At 40.6% G+C, this 27,071-nt stretch overlaps 1 protein-coding gene across 2 annotated transcripts in view; it reads left to right on the top strand.

Moving 5' to 3' along the window:
- SHPRH (SNF2 histone linker PHD RING helicase) overlaps positions 1 to 25,091 on the top strand; it is a 74,238-nt gene extending 49,147 nt beyond the window's left edge. Inside the window, exons 24-30 of one of the 2 annotated variants that reach the window (XM_063443588.1) lie at positions 1,407 to 1,478; positions 5,428 to 5,616; positions 8,975 to 9,067; positions 14,786 to 14,872; positions 17,374 to 17,552; positions 20,377 to 20,457; positions 24,972 to 25,091. In XM_063443588.1, coding sequence (XP_063299658.1) covers positions 1,407 to 1,478; positions 5,428 to 5,616; positions 8,975 to 9,067; positions 14,786 to 14,872; positions 17,374 to 17,552; positions 20,377 to 20,457; positions 24,972 to 25,068 — 798 coding nt within the window. In that variant the 3' untranslated portion in view covers positions 25,069 to 25,091. Of the gene's footprint in view, positions 1 to 1,406; positions 1,479 to 5,427; positions 5,617 to 8,974; positions 9,068 to 14,785; positions 14,873 to 17,373; positions 17,564 to 20,376; positions 20,458 to 24,971 lie in introns of those variants that run through there. The other variant, XM_063443589.1, reaches the window with a different exon arrangement.
- Positions 25,092 to 27,071: the final 1,980 nt, after the last annotated feature.

The raw sequence follows: 27,071 nt of genomic DNA, 5'->3' as shown, positions 1-27,071 counted from the left end.
ACACACAGAGGCAGACAGTCATACACACACACACACACACGCAGACAGTCATACACACAGACAAACACGCAGACAGTCATACACACAGACACACACAGGCAGACAGCCATACACACATAGGCAGACAGCCATACACACAGAGGCAGTCATACACACAGAAGCAGTCATACACACAGAAGCAGTCATACACACAATCACACACACAGAGGCAGACAGTAATACACACAGACACACACACAGAGGCAAACAGTAATACACATAGACACACAGTGGCAGTCATACACACACACAGACACACACAGGCAGACAGTCAGTCATACACACAGACACAGACAGTAATACACACAGACACACACAGAGGCAGACAGTAATACACACAGACACACACAGTCATACACACAGACACACAGAGGCAGTAATACACACAGGCAGACAGTCATACACACACACACAGAGGCAGACAGTCATACACACACACACACACACACACACACAGAGGCAGACAGTCATACACACAGACACACAGAGGCAGACAGTCATACACACAGACAGTAATACACACACACAGAGGCAGACAGTCATACACACACACAGACAGTAATACACACAGGCAGAGAGTCACACTCACATGACAAGCACACAGTTACCTGTGGAGTTCATTGTGGAGGCAGTGCCTGGTGACTGTTTGGTGGGTGACTGCCTGGTGACTGTTTGGTGGGGAAGCAGGGACTCCTTCCTGCTTCCCCTGCAGCAGTTTCCCGGCGCTTTTAGCTCCGCCCCCGCCGCACGGTAAGCTCCGCCCCCGCTGCAAATTTTAAAAAAAAAAAAAAAAAAAAAAATTTTTTTTTTTTTTTTTTTTTTTTAAATCCACGGCGCCCCCTGCTCCATGGCGCCCTGTGCGGCCGCACAGCTCGCACACCCCTAAGGCCGGCCCTGACTACAGTGGCCCTTAAATGTTGTGTTGAGTATACACACATGGGAAAAGAGAAGCCATGTGTGAAAAACAAAGTACACCCTTAATGCTTCAATAGGAATTAAGAGGCTAAGGAGCAGACAGGTGCTGCTTATCACAGCAGCCGATGATAAACCGAATGTTGGCAAATAATTTTTATTCATTTGCTTTTTGCTTGCTAAAAGTGTAACGGCTAAAAGAGGAAATTTGAAGATTTGCTTATCAGCAGGCATTGAATTAAGCTTTTGTTGCACAATTGCTTTTTTGATGCAAAAGTATTGAATCACAGGATTCAATTGGGGGGCTTTGATAAGTCCCACGTGCTAGGAGTTGGGTTTTTATATGATTTGCCATTTCTATTCCCAAGCCCCAAATTATTATCAAGAATATATTTATGTTAATGAACATTAAAAAAGTTGAAATTAAATCAATACTTCACCTTGTCTTCATGCAGTCCCAAGATAAAACAACAGATGGAGTGAACCCGGAACCATGTCCAATCTGTGCAAGGGATCTGGGGAAACAGGTAATTTTCACGGAATATCTCTGTTATTCTCTCCTTACTGAAATTAGTCCTATGAGATACACTGGTAAATCTCTTTTTTGTATCCAGTAATGCGTGTATGTATGCAAATGTGTGAACATGCGTGTAAACAGAGTACCTTTCAAAAGTACTTGGACTTCTTAGTGTTGTTACTACATTCTATGCCATCCGCATTTAATGGGCTTTAACCCCTTAAGGACCAAACGTCTGGAATAAAAGGGTATCATGACATGTCACACATGTCATGTGTCCTTAAGGGGTTAAAGCTGTTGGATTTCGGCCCAGGTGTTCAATTGAATCAATGTATCTCTATGAGATGTTGATTGGTGCACTCTGTTTTGGCAGAGCCAGGCAGGAAAAAAGGGTGAGTTAAAACACCTTTCTACCATACGGGGTGGGGGTTGGTGGGGAGAGTGGGGGAGGGAGGAGACCCCTAAATACTTTATCACTATTTAGACACTATAGTGTCAGGAATACATGTTTGTGTTCCTGACACTACAGTGTTCCTTTAACCCCTTAAGGACCAAACTTCTGGAATAAAAGGGAATCATGACATGTCATGTGTCCTTAAGGGTTTAAAAACAAAACAAAAAAAACCTGTAATGCACACTACAATGCAGTGTATTGTTGATTAAAGTACATTTTTTACTTATGGTTTGGTTTGGTATTTAACAACACAAGTTTCACTTGTACAGATATATTTTCATAATCTGACAGAGGAAAGAAAAAAAATCCACAGTGAAGTCCCTAGAGACACGGAGAATATAGCATGATTTTATGGGAGAATATAGCACCATTTCAGCCCACAACGGTGCTTTTATAATATGTAGGTTTGGTAAACAGCTGCTTATGGGCTAAAACTTTGCTATATTTTCCATTAAACATGTGTCTAGAGATTTCATATATGCTAGATCTTTTATTTCCTGTTTATGTATTTGAGCTTTGCCTCTCCCTGTGGTGAGTGCCATATCTCTTGACTTTTGACATTTGACATTTTCACATTTCATATACCATTTCTGTTTCTCAGTAGCATGGTATCAGCAGGGTGCAATAAGAAGTGAACTGCAATGAATGCATGCTTTCTGCATGCAGATGGAAAGCAGTATGCGGACACGGAGTTACAGAAACTCAATTAGGCATACAAATGGCCCTGGTATCTTCCTCTGGGTTAGAAGGAGGTGGTGTTGGACAAGAGTTATTCCAACTTGACCAAACGCCCTACAGTCGTAGTGTGAGGATATTTATGGAGTGATAAATATTAAAATAATATTTTCATAACCTTTATTACAATTTTATTTCATTATTTTTATTATATCAAAAATTTATATCTTGGCACTGTTTTCCCGATTATATTAATTTAAAGCTGAGAATTACCCACTATTTTAATTCTCATAGATCCTGGAGTAAGTTTCATTCGAGGATTTTTATTTCACACATTAATCACAAATTAATTATAAAAATATTTATTGTGACAATAATTGTAATAATAATAAAATGTAACATGCGTGACAATAATCAGTGAATATTTAGGTATAACATAAGTATACAATATGGCAGTGGTTTACACAAGTTATAGACCGCTAAATAGCAACAGTTATATCGACATGTATGCCGTTTTCAACAAGATTTACGACAGGGCACTTCACTTTGAAATACACTTAAAGGACCACTCTAGTGCCAGGAAAACATACTCGTTTTCCTGGCACTAGAGTGCCCTGAGGGTGCCCCCACCCTCAGGGACCCCCTCCCGCCCGGCTCTGGAAAGGGGAAAGTGTTTAAAACTTACCTTTTTCCAGCGGTGGGCGGAGAGCTCTCCTCCTCCGATCCTCCTCTTCTCCTCCCCGTCGGCTGAATGCGCACGCGCAGCAAGAGCTGCGCGCGCATTCAGCCGGTCACATAGGAAAGCATTCATAATGCTTTCCTATGGACGCTTGTGTGCTCTCACTGTGAAAATCACAGTGAGAATCACACAAGCGCCTCTAGCGGCTGTCAATGAGACAGCCACTAGAGGAAATAGGGGAAGGCTTAACCCATTCACAAACATAGCAGTTTCTCTGAAACTGCTATGTTTATGAAAAAATGGGTTAACCCTAGAAGGACCTGGCACCCAGACCACTTCATTAAGCTGAAGTGGTCTGGGTGCCTAGAGTGGTCCTTTAACACAGCAGCACAGCACAAAGCAATAAAAACTTGGCTGACAGTCAAATCACACTGAATTAACTCTTTCACTGCTGGCTGCAATTCTCATAGGCAAGATCCTTTTATATTGCAATTCTACAAATACAATATTTCTCATACTAGATCATTGACCATTCCTATGTCCATCCAATAAGTATAATTCTAACCAGATTTTACGTTTGCAGAATTTTAACTTTTCTAATTAAAATTTACTATTTCTAAATTACATAAGCTAATATATCTGGATAATTGCCTGGTATTCTATTGTTAAAGTTAAAAGTAATATAGAGTTCATTGGTCCACCTGCAGGAATGGAATTATTAACGAATCATGACTCCTAAATGTTGGAATCACCAGCTTTTATCCAAGTATATTCTACCTTTTTAGTAAAATCAATTAATTTAAATTAATTAAATAAAACCAGTATAATTACCAGCTCGTTATAAATTCTTATCAGATTTGAAGATACGTCCCATGAACTTTGAATGCAAGTATGATGAGAATTGGGGGAAATATAGAAAAGTTTTCAGAGTTCTGAATTTCAAAGCTGTGTTAGTTGGTAAAGATACAAAGAATTAGGTGTGTCCAGCTTTGGCTCCAGATGTCAGATCTTAGGTGTGAGTCCATCCTCAGAGTGAGAGTGTGTCTGAGTCTGAGTGTCTTGAGTGTCCTCTGTCCTTAATTTTTAAAGGAGAAGTTCTCTTTACGTCACTAGTTGATAGTGACCAATAGAGAAACGTGGGCGTGTCTTCCCTACAGACTATCATTTAGATTTTGGTCAGTAGATGGTGCAATTACATCACAGAAAATTCTTGTCATGGGGTCCATTTACCTTTTTGTATAATGGGTTCACTGAATTTTGTGATGCGTTTGACGTCATCTTGGTTATCTTTATGGTTACCTATTCGTCACAGACATGTCACTTTTCAAAGGTTTTGGTTCATTTTTACCCAGATATGTGTCTGCATTTTTGCCATTAAATTAGATTCCTGACACGTCCTAAACTCTTCTTCTCCTCTCTAGACAATGGAACTTTGTGAGATTCCGTTCGTTTTTTTTTTTTTTTTTTTTAAAGTAAAATTAATTACTTGGTGTTATCTGTCATTCTGTGTCTGGTTTTCTTGTGTGAAGCTACATAGTTAGTATTACACATATTCCATTAACGTTGGTAAATATGACATTTCTTCATTGAGATTCTATCCATGAATCTTCTATATCATTAACTTAGTACTATTTATACATGATTAATATAATATAGTTAGTTATATGTGGATAGTGTGTGTGTGTGTATATATATATATATATATATATATATATATATTTATTTGTCTCTGGGTTGCTGCAGGCATCATGCCTTATCTCTGCCAATGTTTACATTAGTTACTTCCCTTAACTCAGGCTTGATTGAATAGTTACAGAGAAGTAAAAATGTGTCTGTCTTTGCATTGTAATACAAAATGGAGTCACCTCTGTTCTGATGGTGACTTACAGTATACATTTTTAATTTCTGTCTTAACACAAAATGTCTGCCAGTATAAATATACTGACAGTAGTGATAGCAGTAAGGAACGTAGATTTAAAATGCAGAGATAATATTATACCCACTTGCCCCAACAAGTGATTCATTTATTACCTATGATTAAAAGGAATACTCCGAGCACCATAACAATATATCCGTATTTTGAAATTTCTCTTAGTTTGTTTGATCATTTAAAGTGTGCTATATTAAATAATTGTTCCTTTTTTTCTCTAGTGGGCGGTGTTGACCTGTGGCCATTGCTTCTGTAACGAATGCATTGCTATCATCATTGATCAGTACAGTGTGGGCACTCGTAGGAGTGCTATTAAATGTGCCATCTGCAGGCAGACCACATCACACAAAGAGATCTCGTATGTGTTTACTAGTGAGACAGCAAATGAAGAAAAAGACATTCCTGTAAAAGTAAGTAGCATACACTGCTTTTATGTAAATAATGTATTAAGTAAATATATTGTCAATAAACTGTCTCTCGCTCCTTTATCTCATAGCCAGACTGTGGCATAGGTTTGTAAAAATCTTTTTTCAAAAACTGTTTAAGAAATGTACAATTGAATTTCATGTCCCAAGATTTTGTTTTTGTTTTTTATTTAAAGGGTAACACTATGTACAAATAACTACCATGGTTATTCATTAAAGGGAAACTCCAGTGCCAGGAAAACGATCCCACCCACTAATCCCCAGTTACTGAAGGGGTGAAAACCCCTTCAGTCACTTACCTGAGGCAGCGGCGATGTCCCTCGCCGCTGTCTCCTCCTCTGCGCCGCTCCTCCTACTGGCTCCGTCGGCCGGCGGGCGAGACTGATCCCACCCACCGGCCGAGGAGACCTAATGCGCATGCGCGGCAATTCCGCGCATGCGCATTAGGTCTCCCCATAGGAAAGCATTGAAAACTATTTTCAATGCTTTCCTATGGGGATTTGAGCGACGCTGGAGGTCCTCACACAGCGTGAGGACGTCCAGCGACGCTCTAGCACAGGTTTCCTGTGCTATGGACCAGGAAGAGACCTCTAGTGGCTGTCTAGTAGACAGCCACTAGAGGTGGAGTTAACCCTGTAAGCTAATTATTGCAGTTTTTAAAAAACTGCAATAATTACACTTGCAGGGTTAGGAGTAGTGGGAGTTGGCACCCAGACCACTCCAATGAGCAGAAGTGGTCTGGGTGCCTGGAGTGTCCCTTTAACCCCTTAAGGACCAAACTTCTGGAATAAAAGGGAATCATGACATGTCACACACGTCATGTGTCCTTAACCCCTTAAGGACACATGACATGTGTGACACGTCATGATTCCCTTTTATTCCAGAAGTTTGGTCCTTAAGGGGTTAAGGGGTTAAACTGTGTGTAAATGAATAGTTTTTACAGATTTTACAGAGACAATTTTTTTTTTATGTATTTAACCCTCAGCATTCATCCGAATCCTGCAAATTAAATTTTTTTATTTTTTGTCAATCACTTTTTTATTTATATATCAGATCAGTATTACATTTAGGTACATAAAGATGTTACAGTATAGAAGGTGGAACATATTATTATATGCAAACCAAAGATGAAAACACATTCAGCCATGTATTGCAAAACAAAAAGAAAAAACGGTTTGCTGAGATTGTGCTTAGTTTTACATCAGGGGTGACAGTGTGGCTCCCAATCACCCCTAAGGCATCTCCAATATCGACTGCTCTCTGTGACACCGAGTATACGCTCAAAATGATATCAAGATGCGCTAAGCAGTATACCGAGACCAACGGGCTGGTCTGATCATGCATATTACCAGATAACTGATAACTGGCCCAATGATGCTGGCATTGGAGCTATCAGATGCCTGTCCAACTAGTAGTAGGTATGTGAAACTCCATTCTTAAGTTGCATGAATAACCTGCCCTATACGCTTGATGGAGGAACCAGCTGTCTCCAATCCCTGTGTCAAAATATTTCAAAACAATAGACGAGCCATTTCGTTTTTCATAGTTGTGTTAAAATCTCAACTATTTACCATTTGGCAGCACTAGAAAAATAAAACCCTCTCAGCTGTGTAAGAGTTAATGGGTGAAAAATGACCACCATATTCGTATAAGGGACTTATAATACCTCCTTTATACAATGCTTAGAAAGTCCTCATCCATTGTGGATTGGACCTGTAAAATACTTTGGTGGGACCTGCCACAATTTCCCACCTGTGGGCATCAGATGAGGGCTTAAAATTAAAAAAAATATATGGATGCCCACTCAATTGGCAAGATTTATTTAAAAAATAAATAAAAAAAAAAAGAGCGAGAAACACTGATGGACATATCAAATTCTGCCACTCATGAACATGGGCCTTTGTCCACCATATTAGTGGGCTTTGGGGTGACATATCAGTTTCCACCTTCACCAAAAGGATAGGGCAACTTTCTTCCTACCTCAGATTGATGGGGGTCTCTATTCTGAGAGATGTGACTTGCCTGTCCGAGCGCTCTGATTGGTTGGCTTTTTAAAGGCTTTTCCTGCTAATTCTCCACAGGGCCCCTCAAAGAGCTCACTTGGATTATTTGGAGGGGGGGGGGGGGGTTCCAGTCTGGTTCTTTTTTTATTTTTAATAAAAGTGGTGCTATGGCATTATATTTGGCGTTTTGTGGGCCTGAAGGAAAGATTTAAGAAGACATCTGAAGGCCAGTATGATTATTTTCTTTTATTTATTTTAATGTAGGTTTTCAGTTAATGGACCCCCTTACAATTATTGGGTTGGGGGTAGACATTTTATATGGAAGAGGGAGTCTAGGTGCTTGGGGACTTAACTTTTTGTGGGTGGGGTATGTCCACCTCCCTCTTGTCATTAATGACAACCTGGAGATCGTGGGAACCAAAATGTTTATCCCTACACAAGTCTGATATTTAGCAAATCTTTCGTAAGTAAGTTATATGCCAATAACAAGCAGTGTTTAAACCGTCAGAAAGGCCTGTTTTTATGATATTTTTAGTAATCATTTTTTATCCTATTGTGAAAATTATGCATACGATTCAGCATATAATGTGCCGTCTTTCATATAAAGCTTTGAACATTTATATGTTTTCATATTTTATTGCCTTTAACTTACTATTCGTTATAATGAACAGCATTTACTTCCAGTTTTATACAAATAGCCAATTATAAGTTCTACATTCTAAAACTAGTCAGAATTTTCTTAGTAGTAATGAATAATATAGCACTACTGAATTTTTTTTTTATTTTTTTTTTTACCGATTTGAATTATAATAATAATTGCTTAAATACAAATAATTTAGCAGTTTAATAAAAATTAGTTTTCAGTTCAATTTCATGCCGCGGTAGTTTTTCTCCCTGGTGCACAAGCAAAAAGCATCTTCACATCCGATTTTGCTTCTTTTCTGTGATTTGAAATACAATTTCTTTTTTTTATAGATGACAAGATGCTTTATTAAAAACCTTCCCATAGTCTGCAAAGTTTAATTACATTTACTTACAAAATTAGTTGTACAGTAATTGTTTGTGGTGCTCACTTGGTTTCATGTGTGCTTTTTTTTTTTCCAGAACTTTTAAAGGTATAATGGATTTTTCCAGTTTAATCCTTTGTTTATTTTTTATTTTTTGTCAACAAATCATGACTCTTTTGTAGAGATATATATATATTTTGTACAGATGGTACAGGAGGTGTGTGACTAATGATGTCCTAAATCCAATAACGCTATAATTGACCATATACTACAGTATATAGGGTGAATTAAGAAAACTATTGCTTATCATCTTTAATGTTCTTTGTCTAAAAGGGAAGCCATTCTACCAAAGTTGAAGCTGTGGTTAGAACCTTGATGAAAATTCATCACCGTGATCCTGGAGCTAAAGCATTGGTTTTCTCAACAGTAAGGTCATTTCTGTGTGTTTGTGTCTAACGAGAAACATGAAAGGCGCATAATTAATGTTGGCATTTTCTGTCTAGGAATATAACTAAATCACAGATCAAGGCAAATATGCAACAATGTGTACTGAGATGTTAGTTTTTTACATCAGTCACACCGTACAATGATATGCACATACTTTTTTACCTATCCCATTTCAAAAGGGAATGATCGGGTCTCTTTACAGCATTGAATAAAACATTAAAAATAAACCATAAACTTGTGTTATGGAGTTTTTTTTGTTAGTTAATTTTTTTCAATTAGATGCACCTTTTTTATTTAAATTTGTACTAAAGGTTTCATTATCTAGTTAAAACAAGGCAACACCAATGCAAATATTGCAAAGTTTGCTTTTTCTATGCCTATTGCCAGGTGCCAAAAAAGGGCTTGTGATAATGATTGACAGAGAGGAGGAGATGGAGGCGCCCTGTTGCAGGGCAAAGAGATGTGGACGTCTACATTGGATTTTATTTTTCACACCTCAGAAATACACATTTGTTAAATAGGTGAAAGTAAACAGAAAATTAAGTCCTGGGGATAGTTCCTTTTAATCACTTCCCGACCTTGGACATACAAGGTACGTCTGACAAAAACGGTCCTTAAGGAACTCGGACGTACCTAGTGCATCCACAGTATTTTAGTACTTACCCGGCGGGGGAACTGCGGCGATCAGTGTTCCTCTGTCTGGGGTGGAATGTCTGACAGTCCAGACAACCCCCGCTCGGAAAATTAGGAACCGTGCGGGCCATGTGATCACTCTGTAAGAGCGGTCACATGGCCGCAATAGGCGTTCATAGTGCTGCCTGCAGGGGGACTGCCTGAATTGACAGGCAGCCCCCCTGCTGGTGAAAAAAAATGATAAAAAAGTTATAAAAAAACTTTGGAGGTGATGGCTGAAAGAGTTAACAGAGAAGCAGCTATTGGTAAAATACGAAGGGAAGGTAGAGGTAATTGAGTGCGAATCTCAAACAGCTGGAGGAGCATGCTATATATTTAGGGGGAGCCTTGGTGGGAAGTGGGGAGAAAAAATGCAGTTCTTCACTGAGTTTGAGTGTGAAGTGAGGCCTGAAGAACAGAGAATGAGATTGAACAGTTATATGAAGGTATTTACAACTGGGAGGAGATAGGGAAAGAGAGAGGGGGGGGGGGGGAGGAGGTTAAAGTAGCCAGGGCCGCCATCAGGGGGTGACAACCATAACGGTTGTCACGGGCCCGGCGGCCCTGGGGGGCCCGGGCCCCACGTGTAGCGCATGCTGATGGGGCCCATCGGGTGGCCCACTCACTTAGGGCCACCCCATGGGCCCTGTATCTTCAGGGGCCCGGTCAGCGCTGCGGCCGTGCAATAGCGCGACCGGGCCCCTTAAAAAAAAATCCCAACCGCAAAGTACTGCTGGGAGGAAGTGGCCGTCACTTCCTCCCAGCTCCCTCCCCTCCCCTCAGCACCGCGCGGGAGGCAAGAAGGACAGCCCGCAGGAGCCACGCCGACTCCCATCAGCCACAGCCTTCCACCTGCAAAAAAAGGTAAGAAAAATTAGCTGTATTTGTGTATGTATGTCTGTGTGTATATCAGAATGTATGTATGTATGTTAGAATGTCTGTGTGTATGTCAGAATGTCTGTATGTATGTTAGAATGTCTGTATGTATGTTAGAATGTCTGTATGTATGTTAGAATGTCTGTGTGTATGTTAGAATGTCTGTGTGTATGTTAGAATGGCTGTGTGTATGTCAGAATGTCTGTATGTATGTTAGAATGTCTGTACGTATGTCAGTATGTCTGTGTGTATGTTAGTATGTCTGTGTGTATGTTAGAATGTCTGTATGTATGTTAGAATGTCTGTGTGTATGTTAGAATGTCTGTATGTATGTTAGAATGTCTGTATGTATGTTAGAATGTCTGTACGTATGTCAGAATGTCTGTGTGTATGCCAGAATGTCTGTATGTATGTCAGTAAGTCTGTGTGTATGTCAGAATGTCTGTACGTATGTCAGTATGTCTGTACGTATGTCAGTATGTCTGTACGTATGTCAGTATGTCTGTACGTATGTCAGTATGTCTGTACGTATGTCAGTATGTCTGTACGTATGTCAGTATGTCTGTACGTATGTCAGTATGTCTGTACGTATGTCAGTATGTCTGTGTGTATGTCAGAATGTCTGTACGTATGTCTGTGTGTATGTTAGTATGTCTGTATGTATGTCAGAATGTCTGTGTGTATGTCAGAATGTCTGTGTGTATGTCAGAATGTCTGTGACTGTCTGTGTGTGTATGTCAGTATGTCAGTATGTCTATATGTATGTATGCCAGTATGAATTAATGTATGTCTGTGTGTATGTATGTGATGTCGGTGTATGTGTGTGTAAGTCCTCATGCATGTGTGTATGTATGTATGTTAGTATGTGTCTATCTGTCACTATGTATGCCTGTGTGTCTGTATATGTGTGTATGTCTCAGTATGTGTGTGTCAGTACGTATGCCTATATGCGTGTATTTCTGTTTCAGTATGTGTGTCTGTTAGTATGTATTTTTGTGTGTGTGTGTGTGTCTGTGTCCTTTTGTATCAGTGTGTGTTTTTGTGTCTGTGTGTATTCCTGTGGGCGGGATTTGGAGGCGTACCCTGTGGGCGGGATTGGAGGCGGGCCCCAGGGGGCCCAGACCCTGAGCTGAGTTAGGGGCCCCAAAATTTCTGGTGGTGGCCCTGAAAGTAGCCATGTGTTTTCATATACATAATTACATAAATAATTTCATAAATATACACATAGATTTCAAATATATAAATATGTATATATATATTTAAGTTCTCCCTTTTTTTTTTTTTTTTATATTTTTACACAAGTAATTTTATTGATTGCAATTTGATGGACCTGCCTGACAACCCAGGCCAAAAGTCCAGAGAATTTAATTTGCTAGCACTGTATTTAACCCTGTAACTTTCTATGACACCCTACAATCTGTACATGGGGGGGGTACTGTTTTACTCTGGAGACTTCGCTGAAGACATATATTGGTGTTTCAAAACAGTAAAACATATCACAGCGATAATATTGTCAGTGAAAGTGACGTTTCTTGCATTGTTCACACACAAACAGCACTTTCACTGATGATATCATTGTTGTGATACCTTTTACTGTTTAAAACACTAATATTTGTGTTCACAAAGTCTCCCGAGTATAACAGTAACCCCCCCCCCCCCCCCATGCACAGGTTTTATAGTGGTTTTGTAAGTTACAGGGTCAAATATAAGGCTTAATTTTCATTTTTTTCACATTGAAATTTACCAGATTGGTTATGTTGCCTTTCAGAGCATATGGTAGCCCAGGAATGAGAATTACCACCATGATGGCATACTAGTTGCAAAGAAGACAACCCAAGGTATTGCAAATGGGGTAGGGTCCAGTCTTTTTTAGTAGTCACAAACACTGGCCAAAGTTAGCGTTCAGAATTGTTGTGGGGTTTTTTTGTGTTTTTTTTTTTTTTTAATATTTGTATTGAAACATTGCAAGTTGTACAATATTGGTTTGAATCACTACGCATATAAACCAATATTATACAACTTGCAATGTTTCATAATAGTTTTTTGCATTTTTAACACCCAAACAAATATAAAAGCTAACTTTGGCCAGTGTTTGTGACTAAGTGGCTACTAAAAAAGACTTGACATACCCTGGGTTGTCTACTTTAAAAAAAGATCTATATGTGAGGTGTGATTCAGAGATTTATGACAGATAACAGTGTTACAATGTCACTATTGATAAATTTTTAAAATATATATTTTGAAATATAGCAATGTCTTACTTGTACTTATAGCCCTATAACTTGCAAAAAAAAAAAAAGCTAAGAACGTCTTAACATTGGGTATTTCTAAACTCGGGACAAAATTTAGAAACTATTTAGCACTGGTGTTTTTTGGGGGTCAAAGTTAGAAAAGTTGTGTTTTTTTTTTAAAATGTTCATCATATTTTATCTTTTTTTCTATATAAAAATATATGACAGGGGTAGGCAACCTACGGCACTAGTGCCGTGCACGGCACTCGAGGTGTCTTTGCACGGCACTCAAGGCTGCTAGAGCCAAACGCACTCTGGCCTATCAGGAGTCCCAGTAAAACTTCAGATATCTGCTAATACGAAAAGGTGGTGAAGGACAATCCTCAATTTATGCATTGCAGCACATCTGAGATCACTTCCTCCCAGCACTTGTGAATGGGAATCCACACTGTAGTAGAGCAGCCCTCGACAGCTATAGCAGCTCCTGTCCTTGACCTGTACCTGGCCAGCCTGGTCCCCACTGGAACCCAGGGAACCCACCCACACTGCTAGATATACACGGAGCTGCAGAATAGCCCTCCCCTCATACAAATAATATGAACAGCCCACACACACACACACAACACACAATCCCCACAAACACAACAACACTAACAATCCACATACATGCACACAACCCCACATGCAGCCTCTCCCATGCAATACCCCAAACAGCCCCACACATGCACACACTACCAAATACACAATGTGACAAATCCATCCACACACAAGTCCACAAGCAGCCCTCATACACAGCCCACATTCATATGTATCATACACGATGCCATAAACTACTAATGAACATATACAATATAATAGCTCATATACACACAAATACAACGATACAAAGCAATTACAGTAAAAATAACACAAGCAGAATACGGCAGCATACACACCTCAATTTTAAAAAATAGGACCGGCACGCTACGGGACATCACAATCCTATATCGGCACAGTGCTGCTAAAAGGTTGCCTACCCCTGATATATGATATGATGAAAATAATGGAATCTTTAGAAAGACCATTTAATTTGCGAGAAAAACTGTATATAATATGTGTGGGTACAGTAAATGAGTAAGAGTAAAATTACAGCTAAACAGAAACACAGCTGGAATTTAAAAACAGCCCTGGTCCTTAACGGTATGAAAATTGAAAACCGGTCTTGTCACTAAGGGGTTAATCAATATGCTGTGAAAGTTAATGATTATGTGTTAAAATGTGAATGTTGTTTCCCATCCCTTAATACTTCTGTAGAGTATTGTATTTGTAGGCATTATTTAAAGTTATACTCTAAGCACCAAAACAACTTTAGCATAAATAAGCTGTTTTAGTGTGTATATTATGCACCTATAGTCTCGCTGCTCAATTCTCTGTCAGTATAATCCAGTTTGTTCCTGTTTATGAAGCTCTAGCCACACCTCCCCTCACGGTGACTCATGCAGCTTGCATAATAGAATGGTTAAATTTTCAATCTGTACAGAGTGTTCACTTTAGAAGTTTTTTTTTTGGGGGGGGGGGGGTTTATCTTCTGCTCTGTTAATTGAATTTTAATCATATACAGGAGGCTCCTGCAGGCTCTAGTAGGACTTAAACAGCGCAGGAGATAAGAAATTCTAAATAAAACTGACTGTGCAGTAGATGAATTTCAAACATGAATTTCTTTCCTTACAGGAGATGTGTAGGGAGACTGTGTAGGTAACATGCAGAGAATTGTGATGTTAAACTGCAGGGGTGCTTAGTGTGTCCCTTTAACAATTTAATGCAAACTGTATTTTATTTTATTTTTCAGTTAAAGTGTAAAAATTCTTTGCATATGATTTATAACTAGAATTAATAACTACATTTTGTATGCATAAATTATATTCTATTCCTGTTCCAGTGGCAAGATGTGCTAGATATCATTGCAAAAGCTCTTCAAGACAACAGTTTGGTATTTTCACAGATCAATGGGATCCAGAAGTTTCAGGTAGAAGATAAATTTGGTTATGCACTTTTTTTCATACTAAATTCAGTATCTTTCCTTAATATTTATTATACTATATATATATGGATTAGGTTGAATGTATGGCCTTTGGAATACGCTATACACTGCGGTGTGATGGTCAACCATATGCATCAGATGATAAGTTAACAAATGTTTGCCAGAAGCCTTGTTTTGTAAAGGCCCAGTGGTCACTACAAATCAATATGTTCATGTTTAGCTGTCCTCCCTATCTCCATTTATGAGTAGCAGACAAAGTGATATATAATACATGTGGGTCATTTTGAGCCCCTGTAAACCAGATAGAAGCATAAGTGACTTAAGGTGTAGGTTATGGTATTAGTGGAGCAGTATGGACTTACCTGTACCACCTGCTTCTTAACCTAATATATGTGACCTATCTCCAACTCACCCCATAGTGTTCCCTTTGATTCTAATGGAGCAACTTTTTCCATTATAGAGAGGCAGAGGAGGCTTAGTACTCTTGGCATAAATTGTTAATAAGTGAGCTTGCACTTTAATAGCATCTGCAGTGGTTCTAAAACCCTCTGTTGTTTTGATATGCATAAGTATTCAGGATTGGGTGCAAGTAACTTGAGACGTGACATAAGGGTTTAAATCCCTCTCATTATAGCAAATTGGAATGAACAGACTCAGTGGAGGAACTCATGTATAAAAGGGCAACGTACAAAAAATAAAAGTTGTAGGGGTGGCCAAAAGGTAAATCCACAATAGCTGTACAACTCCCACAATACTCTAAAAGCTGTGGAACTACCGTTTGCAGGATAATATTTGTGAGCAGTGCCTGTGTGTCAATATAAGTGTGGCTTTCTATTTTGTGTGGGTGAACACGTATGTATATTACTGATGTTTGCAGGGGTGTATTTGTCTGTAGTATTTGTGTTTGAATGCAGGTGTAGTATTTTTTTAACTGAATTTTGTGTAATCATGGAGTTTGAATGCAGTGGTGTATTTAGTATTATTGGTGTGTGAATACAGGTGTGTGTTTGTGTGTAATGTTGGAGTTTGCATGCAGGAGATAATCACGAATAGACATACATTGTCACACACGCACATACAGATTGCCACACAAAGAAATATACAAACACTGCTACACACAGAGAGAGGGGCACACAGACACATCCATTGCTGGTGGGGCTAGCAAGGGCATGAAGGGCTCTGTATTGTCAGTGAGCCCATTGGAGCCATTGTGCAGTTACATTATATACAGTATTTCCACGCAGGACCTGGCTAAAATGCTGTAGCTAACATTTATTAGTTTCACTATATCTGTTGAATTTGAGGATTAAGTTTGTACATTTAATTATAATTTTGGTAATTTTGTTGTTTCCAAACATTTGTATAGACCCTTGTGTAGTCTTTTATATATTAGCATGCATTTTTTTGTGTCAGCGGTTCCCAAACTGTGTGCTGGGGTGCTGCGACATGCACACAGGGGTGCTGCGGAATGTTTCCCCCGGTGCTATGATTATAGCGCTGGGGAAACATTACTGCTCAACAGGGACCCGGTCGAATGCCGCGGTCTTTTAAGACCGTGACCGGGCTCCTGTAATGTCGGCCGGCTGGGAGGAAGCAACATCCTGTCACTTCCTCCCAGCATCCTGCAGGGAGACCGCGCGGGAGGAGGCATCCCCAGCGTGAGGGGAGCATGAAGAGCTCCAGACCCCTCACTCCCACAGCAGCAGGGCTCCAAGCCACCCTCCTGGCACAGGTAAGCTAACAGGAGGGTGGCTGGAGATATGAAAAAAATTGTGTGTGAGTGTGTGTGTCTCAGGGTGTGCATCTGTGTGTGTATATATACATGTCGTGCTTCTGTGACTGTGTGCGCGCACGCACTTGTGCGTCAGTGTGTGTGTTTTTATGTCAGTGTGTGTATCTGTGTCATGGTGTGGGCATGTACCAATGTTTGTGTGTGTCAGGGTGCATGTGTGTATATTTCAGTGTGTATCTAAATGTGTCTGTGTCTAAATGATTTGAATGTATGTATGTGTCGGTGTATTTATATGCATCTGTGTGTTAATGTGCATGAATATCTGTGTAAGTATGTATGTATGTGGTAGTGTATGTGCATACATCTAAGCAGTCAAACACCTGCACAACATACATGCATACTTCTGCAATCTAACACAAATATTACATGCAAACACACCCCTGCATTCAAACTCAAAAAAGAAAAATATAGAAACACACCCCTTCACTTAAACACAAATACTTCAAACAAATGTACATCCAGGAGCAATTGAATGTATCTCAAAAGAGTTTATATGACTGTCAAGGTCTATGGGTCGATTTACCCAGCGATACACTTCAGCATATGTTACACCGGATGATCGACTTTACTCTAATTTCTAGCAGCTTTTTAATGCATGAGGTAAATTGCTGTTGTGTGAAGCTGAAATAATATGGATGGTATATTATACAAGTAAATAATTTCATTTGTAAAGCTAATCTCGTATATGTTTCAGGAGAACATGTCGGCATTTAAATATGATCCCAATATCAACATTTTACTCCTTCCTCTGCACACGGGTTCAAATGGACTCAACATAATAGAAGCTACTCACGTACTGCTAGTAGAGCCCATTTTGAACCCAGCACACGAGCTTCAGGCTATTGGTCGAGTACACCGAATTGGCCAGACTAAGTGAGTTTCAGGTGATACATTTGTATTTATTTCCCATGTTACCCAAGTGTAAAAATGTTAAAATAATATATCAATGAACAATATGTATGTAGTAATCTTCATTGTGTATGTGGTAACTTGTAGTTTATTATTTCATTTAATCTTCTGATGCTAAAAAGTACTTTGCCACCGACGTTCCAGATCCGAAACGGGACGAGGCAGGGGTGCCCACTCTCCCCCCTCCTGTTTGCCCTCTCCCTGGAACCATTCCTGGGGGCGGTCAGACGGAATGGGGGCATCTCTGGGTTCACCCTGAAAGGCACCACACACAAGATAGCGGCATATGCCGACGACTTATTATTCTTCATCAGCAACCCCCTGTCACTACCGAACATCTTAAAAGCATTTCAGGAATACGGACCGATATCGAACTAAAACTTAACACCGAAAAATCAGAAGCCATGCTCATTGCGACCGACCCGGGGGAGGCCACCCATCTACACACGCAATACGTCTTCACGTGGTGCACCTCCAAACTGAAGTATCTCGGCATCTGGCTCCCGACAGACCTCAAGTACCTATACACCCATAATTTCGCCCCGCTCACCCGACAACTTAAGACAGACTTGGTACGCTGGGCGAGCCTGTGCGTCTCCTGGTTCGGCAGAATGAACGCCGTCAAAATGAATCTCCTCCCCCGCCTACTGTATCTATTTCAAACGGTCCCAATCAGCTTACCCGTAACGTTCCTGTGTTCGATGTGGCAGCCTTTGGCGGAGTAGGCCGAACCCACATACACCAATGGTGCAACATGGTTACGCTCAAACAACTACCCGACTTACTGGAGACCGAAACCCCAACAGGGCTAGAGAGATTTCGGTACATCCAAATCAAGACCTACTATAATGCCCAACAAGGGAAACATCTCTTTCACAGACCCCATACGGAGTTCGAGAAATATTGCGATAGCGGGACGCACATCCCCCGGGGGATCTCAGTCCTTTACTCTGTGCTCCGATCGAAGGTCCCACTCGAACCAGCGAAACACACAGCAAGGTGGGAGAGAGAGACGGGAATAGAGCTCTCCGATGCCCAGTGGACCAAAATATATATTCTCACGCACCAGAGCTCCATGTGCTCCAAGCTACAAGAACTAAACTACAAATTGCTCATCGGCTGGTACTGAACCCCGGAAAGGCTCCCGAAGTCCCAGACACATGCTGGAGATGTGGGGAGAGACCAGGAACAGACCTCCACATATGGTGGTCGTGCGAAAGGATAGCCCTCTACTGGCGGAAGATCCACGGAGCTATCCGTGAGATACAGGGCACGGAGCCCCCATTTAAGCCTCTCCAGATGCTGCTCCACCACACTCAGACGCCTCTCTCGCAATATAAAAAATCCTTGACAAAACACCGCGGCAAAGGCTCTGATCCCGAACAGATGGAAATCAGAACAGACACCCACACTCCAGCAGTGGATGACTAAAGTCGAAGAGATACACGAGATGGAAAGGCTCACAGCATCATAAGGAACAACATGGAAAAATATCAACAGTGCTGGACCCCCTGGATCCTCTATCTGGCCGGAAGGCGACCGGAGAGAATAAAACACAAAGTGGGCGGCGGTGGCGCGTCTGACCTTGGCCGCTCGGGGCCTGCAGGTGGGGATGGGGACCACCAGCCCTCCCCTCAACCCCCCCACCCCCCACCGCTACACCCACCCGTGACCCTCCCCTGCCCCCCCATCCACACAAGAGGCGAGCCGGGCAGAGGCGACCGGAGGCGAGGCGCCAGATGGACACCTAGCTTAGGCCCGCAGGGAGGTTCATAGATAGGCATAATGACAGTACCATTTTGCACAGCCCACGGCATGTATGCGACCAAGAATATGTCTAGGCAATCCCGGCATAAGATGTGTCACTAGGTTTTAACTCTGCATTATCTCTGAGATAACTACTGTCGACCTATATAGGAAACAAATGTAAACTGATTGATACGTTGACAAAAACACACAATAAATACACAATAATATGATAGTAAAAAGCAACCAAGCTAGCGCAGCCAACCACGGTTACATAACACAAACTTAACACTACCCTGATAACACAAATGCTTAGACAAGCTTGTCACTTCTATATAACAATGTGCGCATTACTATGCCACAGCGTCCTACTGGGAACTCACGTAACACACTTTTATAGCAGTGATTGAGAAGCCTGTAACACCTTACTTAACAAATAAAGAATCCACAAGTTCACAGATCAACATAAGACCTAGATACCTAAATGCTCTTAATGACGGATATGTCGAAAGGTACACTGCTCAATGTTTATTCGCATGATTCATTTTATAACAAAAACGTGAGTTTAATTACGCCACTAAACTGTTTTTATATGTTACATGTGATCGCGTCTGTTATAGCTATGTGGCTACACAGACACTGTTGTTAATTCTTGCACGACAAAAATAAAGAATATATTAAAAAAAAAAAAAAAAAAGTACTTTGCAAGTTTAGGACACATGAGAAACACTACAGCAGTGTCCCAAGTAATTGGACTGCCACTTGAAATTCTTTAAGAGTTTATTTTCTTATTTTTTCTGGAAATATAATTAGTGCCAAAACTAGTTTCTACTTACGAAAAATATAGTTAATATAAATAAATATATTTAGCTAATCGTTGCTGTACTTTGACCTGTAATTTTGCATAACAAATGGCATTTACTCCATGAATGTAGGTTGTTACCATAAACCGTATAGCAGCAGTGCTTGTTTTTTTTTTTTTTCCTTTAGTCTTACAGTGATCTGAGTGTCATAATTATTTTTTATTTTTTTTTATTTCAAGAGCTACGATTGTTCATCGCTTCTTTATAAAAGCAACCATTGAGGAAAGGATGCATGGAATGTTAAAAACTGCTGATAGAAGGTATCCATATTATTTTGACTGAGATTTTATAGTAATTTTGTTCATGCTTTTAATTATCATTATCTATTGATATTTAAAATCATAATGTATGTATTAGAAAAATTGCATTTCTGGTCACTAGGTAGCAGCATACATTCCATTTATACCTTGCTGTTTTGTTTGAACTTTAAAAATATCTAATATATAATAGAGACAAAGAAGCTTTTAGACACACATCTTAACAAAGGTTAAAAAAAACACCCCTTCAAATGTGTCAGAGTTTATCAGACTAAAATGTACATGCTATTGCTATTATACTATCTAGAAAGAACACCCACCATGTGAACAAAACAATGCCATTAAATATCAACACTCTATATTCAATTGGCCCCTGATCTAAGATGCCTGAACGGGGGTGGACTAGTGTTATAGTGGTGTCAGGGTACCCGAAAGTGTGTTGTATAGATAACCGTTGTTCGTGAATTGAGTTGCACTTTCCATGGATAATTAAAGGTCAAAGTTTTATAAGGCATGGAAATGTAGGCAGACATGCTTTTTCCTAATTTTTAGCAAGCACAGTCCTACCAGTGAGCTCAATATAGGCAGGGCCGGATTAACATAGGGGCTGATGGAGCTGCAGCTCCAGGCCCAGGCCCATGGAAAAGGCCCATTTAAAAAAAAATATATATTTTTTTTTTTACACACTACTCTTAGGTTTGCCACCTGACTGGTATTTTACTGGCACAGCCGGTATTTGAGGCTGCCTGGCCGTGCCGGTATTGCAGTAATACCAGCAATACAAATGCAATACCAGCACCGGCCAGTAGGGGTCACTGTGTGTGGAGAGAGGCAGGTATAGGAAGTTACAGCATATCCCTGCCTCTCTCTCCTACTCACTGATCCATGAGGGAGCAGCAACACAGCACAGAGTCCAGACAACAGCTCTACAGTAAGTGAGGGATGGGGGAAAGATAGTAGGGACACATGGGGACACTGAGACACTAGGGGACACATGGGGACACTGAGACACTAGGGGACACATGGGGACACTGAGACACTAGGGGACACTAAGGGACATATGGGGACACTCAGACACTAGGGGACACTGAAACACTAGGACATATGGGGACACAGACACTGGGAGACCTGGGAACACAGACACTTGGGGACACTGGAAAACACGGGGACACTGGAAAACATGGGGACACTGAGACACTAGGGGACACTGGGACACATGGGGATGCTGAGACACATGGGGACGCTGTGAGACATAGGGAGACACTGAGACATTGGGACACGGAGACACTATGTCCCCATTTCTCCCAATGTCCCCATGTCCCCCAGCCAGTGTCCCTAGTGTCTCAGTTTCCCCAAGTCTCCCAGTGTCTGTGTCCAATGTCTCTCAGTGTGCCTAGTGTCCCCATGTGTTCCTATATGTCCCAGTGTCCCCATGACTATGTCCACAACTGTCCCCATGTCTCCCAGTGTCCCCAAGTGTCTGTCTCCCAGCCAGTGTCCCCTAGTCTCCCAGTGTCCCCTAGTCTCCCAGTGTCTGTGTTCCCATGTCTCTGTGTCCCTAATGTCTTAGTTTCTCAAATGTTTCAGTGTCCCCGTGTCTCTCAGTGTCCCCAGGTGTCTGTCTTCCAGCCAGTGTCCCCTAGTCTCCTAGTGTCTGTGTTCACATGTCTCTGTGTCCCTAGTGTCTTAGTGTCCCCAAATGTTGCAGTGTCCCCATGTCTCCCAGTGTCTGTGTTCCTAGTGTCTCAGTATGTCTAGTGTCCCAATGTCTCCCAGTGTCCCTATATGTCCCAGTGTCCCCATGTCTATGTCCACAACTGTCCCCATGTCTCCCAGTGTCCCCAAGTGTCTGTCTCCCAGCCAGTGTCCCCTAGTCTCCCAGTGTCTGTGTTCCCATGTCTCTGTGTCCCTAGTGTCTTAGTGTCCCCAAATGTTTCAGTGTCCCCATGTCTCAGTGTCTGTAGTGTCTCAGTGTCCCCATTTCTCCCAGTTTCCCTAAATGTCTCAGTGTCCCAATGTCTCCCAGTGTCCCCATGTCTGTGTGTTCCTGGGTCTCTCAGTGTCCCCATGTCTCTGTGTCCCCGGGTCTCACTGTGTCCCCAGTATCCTAGTGACATGGGGACACACTGAAACATTGGGGCACTGGGAGAAATGGGGACACTGAGACACTGGGAGACTAGGGACTGAGCGACATGGGGACACTGACACTGTGATACATAGGGACACTGAGACACTGGGTGACTTGCGAGACTGAGACACTGGGAGACATTGGGAGCAATCCATCTATACAGCAGAATCAAACTGTGAGTAGTTTGTTGGTGATTTTACAGAATTTTCTCTGATGTCACTCCTTGTGAGTATACAAATGATTAAGGCTGGTATTTTTTCCCAAGAAAGGTGGCAACCCTAACTACTCTTCACATACTATTGCTTAAAGGAGCACTGCAGGGTCAGGAACACAATCATGTATTTCTGACCCTATTATGTTAAAACCACCACCCTGGCCCCTTCTTGCCTCCCTACGTATAGTAAAATATAACTTGTATTCAAGTCTGCAGCTGCTGGCTCTGCCTCTGAACTGACTGTCTGCTGACATCATCAGAAGTGGTGGTCTGAGCAAATTACAATACTTGCCCATAGGATTGGCTGAGACTGTTAACTAGGCAGATCAGGGGCAGAGCCAGCAGAAGTCCAACATAGCCCTGGCCAATCAGCATCTCCTCATAAAGATAAATTGAATCAATGCATCTCTATGAGGAAAGTTCAGTGTCTGCATGCAGAGGGTGGAAACACTGAATGGCAGTGCTGCACACTAGGCAGTACTGCCCCAGGAAGCACCTCTAGCAGCCATCTAAGGAGTGGCCAGTGGAGTTATTTTCTCTGAAAAGACAGTGTTTACTGCAAAAGGCTTAAATGGAATGATTCTACTTACCAGAACAAATACAATAAGCTGTAGTTGTTCTGGTGACTATAGTGTCCCTTTAAGTTTGGAAGCTTAAGAGGGATGTATGGGAACAAAACCTGTGTGGACTGGCTGACAATAAAATTAGTTTAGGTAATGCTGTTGGTCTCTCTAACACTGTGGTATGTCTCCTTTCTTCTACACTCTACACTTCTACACTCACTACATACACCTTTTCTCTGTCTCAGACTGTATACCAGGAACTTCTGCCTGCTAGTTAGAAGATAAGGAGACAAGTGGACCAGCGAGTGCTAGGGGACAGTCCTTAGAAAGCATGGAGTGAGCGCATCATTAGACGCATTTATGTCAAGCTCAGAATGCTGCCTGCATAGTATGCCCTTAGTTGGCCAGCCTGCAGGATTGGCGGGCAGCCTGACATGCATTCATGCCAGGCTGTCCTTCAAATTCTTTGGACAGACATGCCCCCTTTTTGGGCATGTTCTCCCCTTTTGGCAGGTCTGGTGACGTGATTCGCACCAGTGGCCCACCCTTTTACCCCGCCCATTGACTTCCTGCTTCACTGGACACTGCTGTTAGGGGGTATGGATTTACTTGAAAGATGAAAGCATAAATTAGAGAGAGATTAGCATAGAGTATGTGTTTTCTTATAGCTGCATCCTATGAGTTTCCCTCCAACACCATCTCCATCAGATACATGACGCTTGGGAGGTATGACCGTTTTAGTGTTTTTGGTCGATAAGATTCTGTAAATAGGCCCATCATAATTGTCAGCACCAGGCCCACTGGGCTCTTAATCCGGCCCTGAATATAGGTAGGTAACTGCTTGATCTGATAGTGGATCCAAGACGTATAACGTCTATGAAGGGCTAATTCTCAGAAGTTAAAGGAACACTATAGTCACCTAAATTACTTTAGCTAAATAAAGCAGTTTTAGTGTATAGATCATTCCCCTGCAATTTCACTGCTCAATTCACTGTCATTTAGGAGTTAAATCACTTTGTTTCTGTTTATGCAGCCCTAGCCACACCTCCCCTTGCTATGATTGACAGAGCCTGCATGAAAAAAAAAACTGGTTTCACTTTCAAACAGATGTAATTTACCTTAAATAATTGTATCTCAATCTCTAAATTGAACTTTAATCACATACAGGAGGCTCTTGCAGGGTCTAGCAAGCTATTAACATAGCAGGGGATAATAAAATCTTAATTAAACAGAACTTGCAATAAAGAAAGCATAAATAGGGCTCTCTTTACAGGAAGTGTTTATGGAAGGCTGTGCAAGTCACATGCAGGGAAGTGTGACTAGGGTTCATAAACAAAGGGATTTAACTCCTAAATGGCAGAGGATTGAGCAATGAGGCTGCAGGGGCATGTTCTATACACCATTAAGCTAAAGTTGGTCAGGTGACTATAGTGTCCCTTTAAAGTCTCTGCGCAGCCATTGTGATTATCTGAGTAAAATACCTTTTATTTCAGAATTGTAGCATGCGCGTTTGCAACACATTTGGGTTCGCTTTGTTGTTTAAGTGTTTCAGTCTTTGCAGAAAGGAGTACAATTTTTTAAAATTCTTAATACTAATCATACTTTTTTTTAGTCACACAAGCACATCAATGAAGCAGTCTGAAGCATCTGTGTTGACCGTAGCAGATCTGGCCGACTTGTTCACAGAAGAGAGAGAATCCCTGGAATGAATGCCAGGGATGGCCAGTCAATGGATGGCCAGTCAACAAGCATAAACTTCAAGATGCATGGACTTTTTTAATTCTTTTAAAACTTGTATAAGAATTTACAAGATTTTACTTGACTAGTCGTATATTTTATACAGCTTTCATTCCTTTTAACAGAAAGTTCTGTCTGTTTCTAGAATAAATACTTGCAACTTGGTAAAACAGTGTAAACACAATTTTGTGTGGATTATATTGCCTCTCTCCACAATATCCCCAGTATCTCCACGTTTTCTATTTCTATAAGCTGAAAGGGTCATTTACCATCTGATATCTGAATTCTTGCTATCGCAAAAGGGCTCTATTCTTTGACAAGCAAATATCCATCTAATCACCATTACATGCCAAATGTGCATTATGAGTCTTGACTGGTTCAATTTAGCCAATTAGAAAAAGGGGCTCTCCAAGCTATATTTGACTCCCATTTTATGTAAAATGTATGTAACTATAAAAATATAAAAAGAATGTAAAAAAAAAAAGTGTATGTAGACAGGAATACATAAACAAATAAACAAAGTAATTTATTTTTACCTAATCTTTAATATCCAGTGGCACACGTGCTTGCTTTGGCTTCAGTGCACATGCTGATGTTATTTTCCATGGTAACATCTGGGATTTTTTAGCTGTGTCGACTAGCTTATTTCCTACATTGAGCTAAACCTTTAAAGGTTTACGTGCAGAAGTGTTGTTTGTTTTGTTTTGTTTTTTTTTTCATTTGTTTTTTAAATGTATTAATTTAATGAAAGTTGTCTGGATGCTTGGAGTGTCCGTTTAATCAAGAGAATTGTATGAAACATAATTTTTCTTGATCTCGGGGGACATAGCAATTCATGCAATGATTTGTTCTTGGTAGCAATTGAAAGAGTCTGTTTGAATATTTTTAAACATCTGTTCTCATTAACTTAGTGCCAAGTAAATTACAGTGTTCCTTCAACCCCCAGGTATATTCTCACCTATAGGAAACATAAAGATTTCCTATAATCGTTGTCAAGTTAATTTAATAAAGTTTCATTGGTTTAGTAATGTTACCAATACCTTGAGAAATGTAACTTGGTATAACAAATATATTCTCAAAAATACAATAATTAAAGGGACACTATAGTCACCTGAACAACTTTAGCTTAAGGAAGCAGTTTTGGTGTATATAACATGCCCCTGCAGCCTCACTGCTCAATCCTCTGCCATTTAGGAGTTAAATCCCTTTGTTTATGAACCCTAGTCACACCTCCCTGCATGTGACTTGCACAGCCTTCCATAAACACTTCCTGTAAAGAGAGCCCTATTTAGGCTTTCTTTATTGCAAGTTCTGTTTAATTAAGATTTTATTATCCCCTGCTATGTTAATAGCTTGCTAGACCCTGCAAGAACGTCCTGTATGTGATTAAAGTTCAATTTAGAGATTGAGATACAATTATTTAACCACTTAAGGACCAAACTTCTGGAATAAAAGGGAATCATGACATGTCGCACATGTCATGTGTCCTTAAGGGGTTAAGGTAAATAACATCTGTTTGAAAGTGAAACAAGTTTTTTTTTTTTTTTCATGCAGGCTCTGTCAATCACAGTCAGGGGAGGTGTGGCTAGGGCTGCATAAACAGAAACAAAGTGATTTAACTCCTAAATTAAAGTGAATTGAGCAGTGAAATTGCAGGGGAATGATCTATGCACTAAAACTGCTTTATTTAGCTAAAGTAATTTAGGTGATTATAGTGTTCCTTTAAGCACTACAAAAAAAAATCTGATTCAACTTGTTTATAAATGCTGACCTGGAAGCCACCAAAGATATCAAAGTGTATGAAAGTAATAGGCATGTTTATAAAACTCTAAATTAATTGTTTATAATATTGTGGAAATATCAGTGCTTTATTCATTAAACTTAAATTTGAAGAATTTCATATTTCAGCCCAAAATAGTTGATGTAGAAAACAAGTGGAGTATGAGATTTTTTTCCAGTTGCAGCATTGTTTTTT

The sequence above is a fragment of the Pelobates fuscus genome, chromosome 2 (assembly GCF_036172605.1).
Source record: "Pelobates fuscus isolate aPelFus1 chromosome 2, aPelFus1.pri, whole genome shotgun sequence".
NCBI classification, from domain to species: Eukaryota; Metazoa; Chordata; class Amphibia; order Anura; family Pelobatidae; genus Pelobates; species Pelobates fuscus.
Note: the sequence above shows the minus strand (reverse complement) of the source record. Positions and strands in the feature narration are given on the sequence as shown.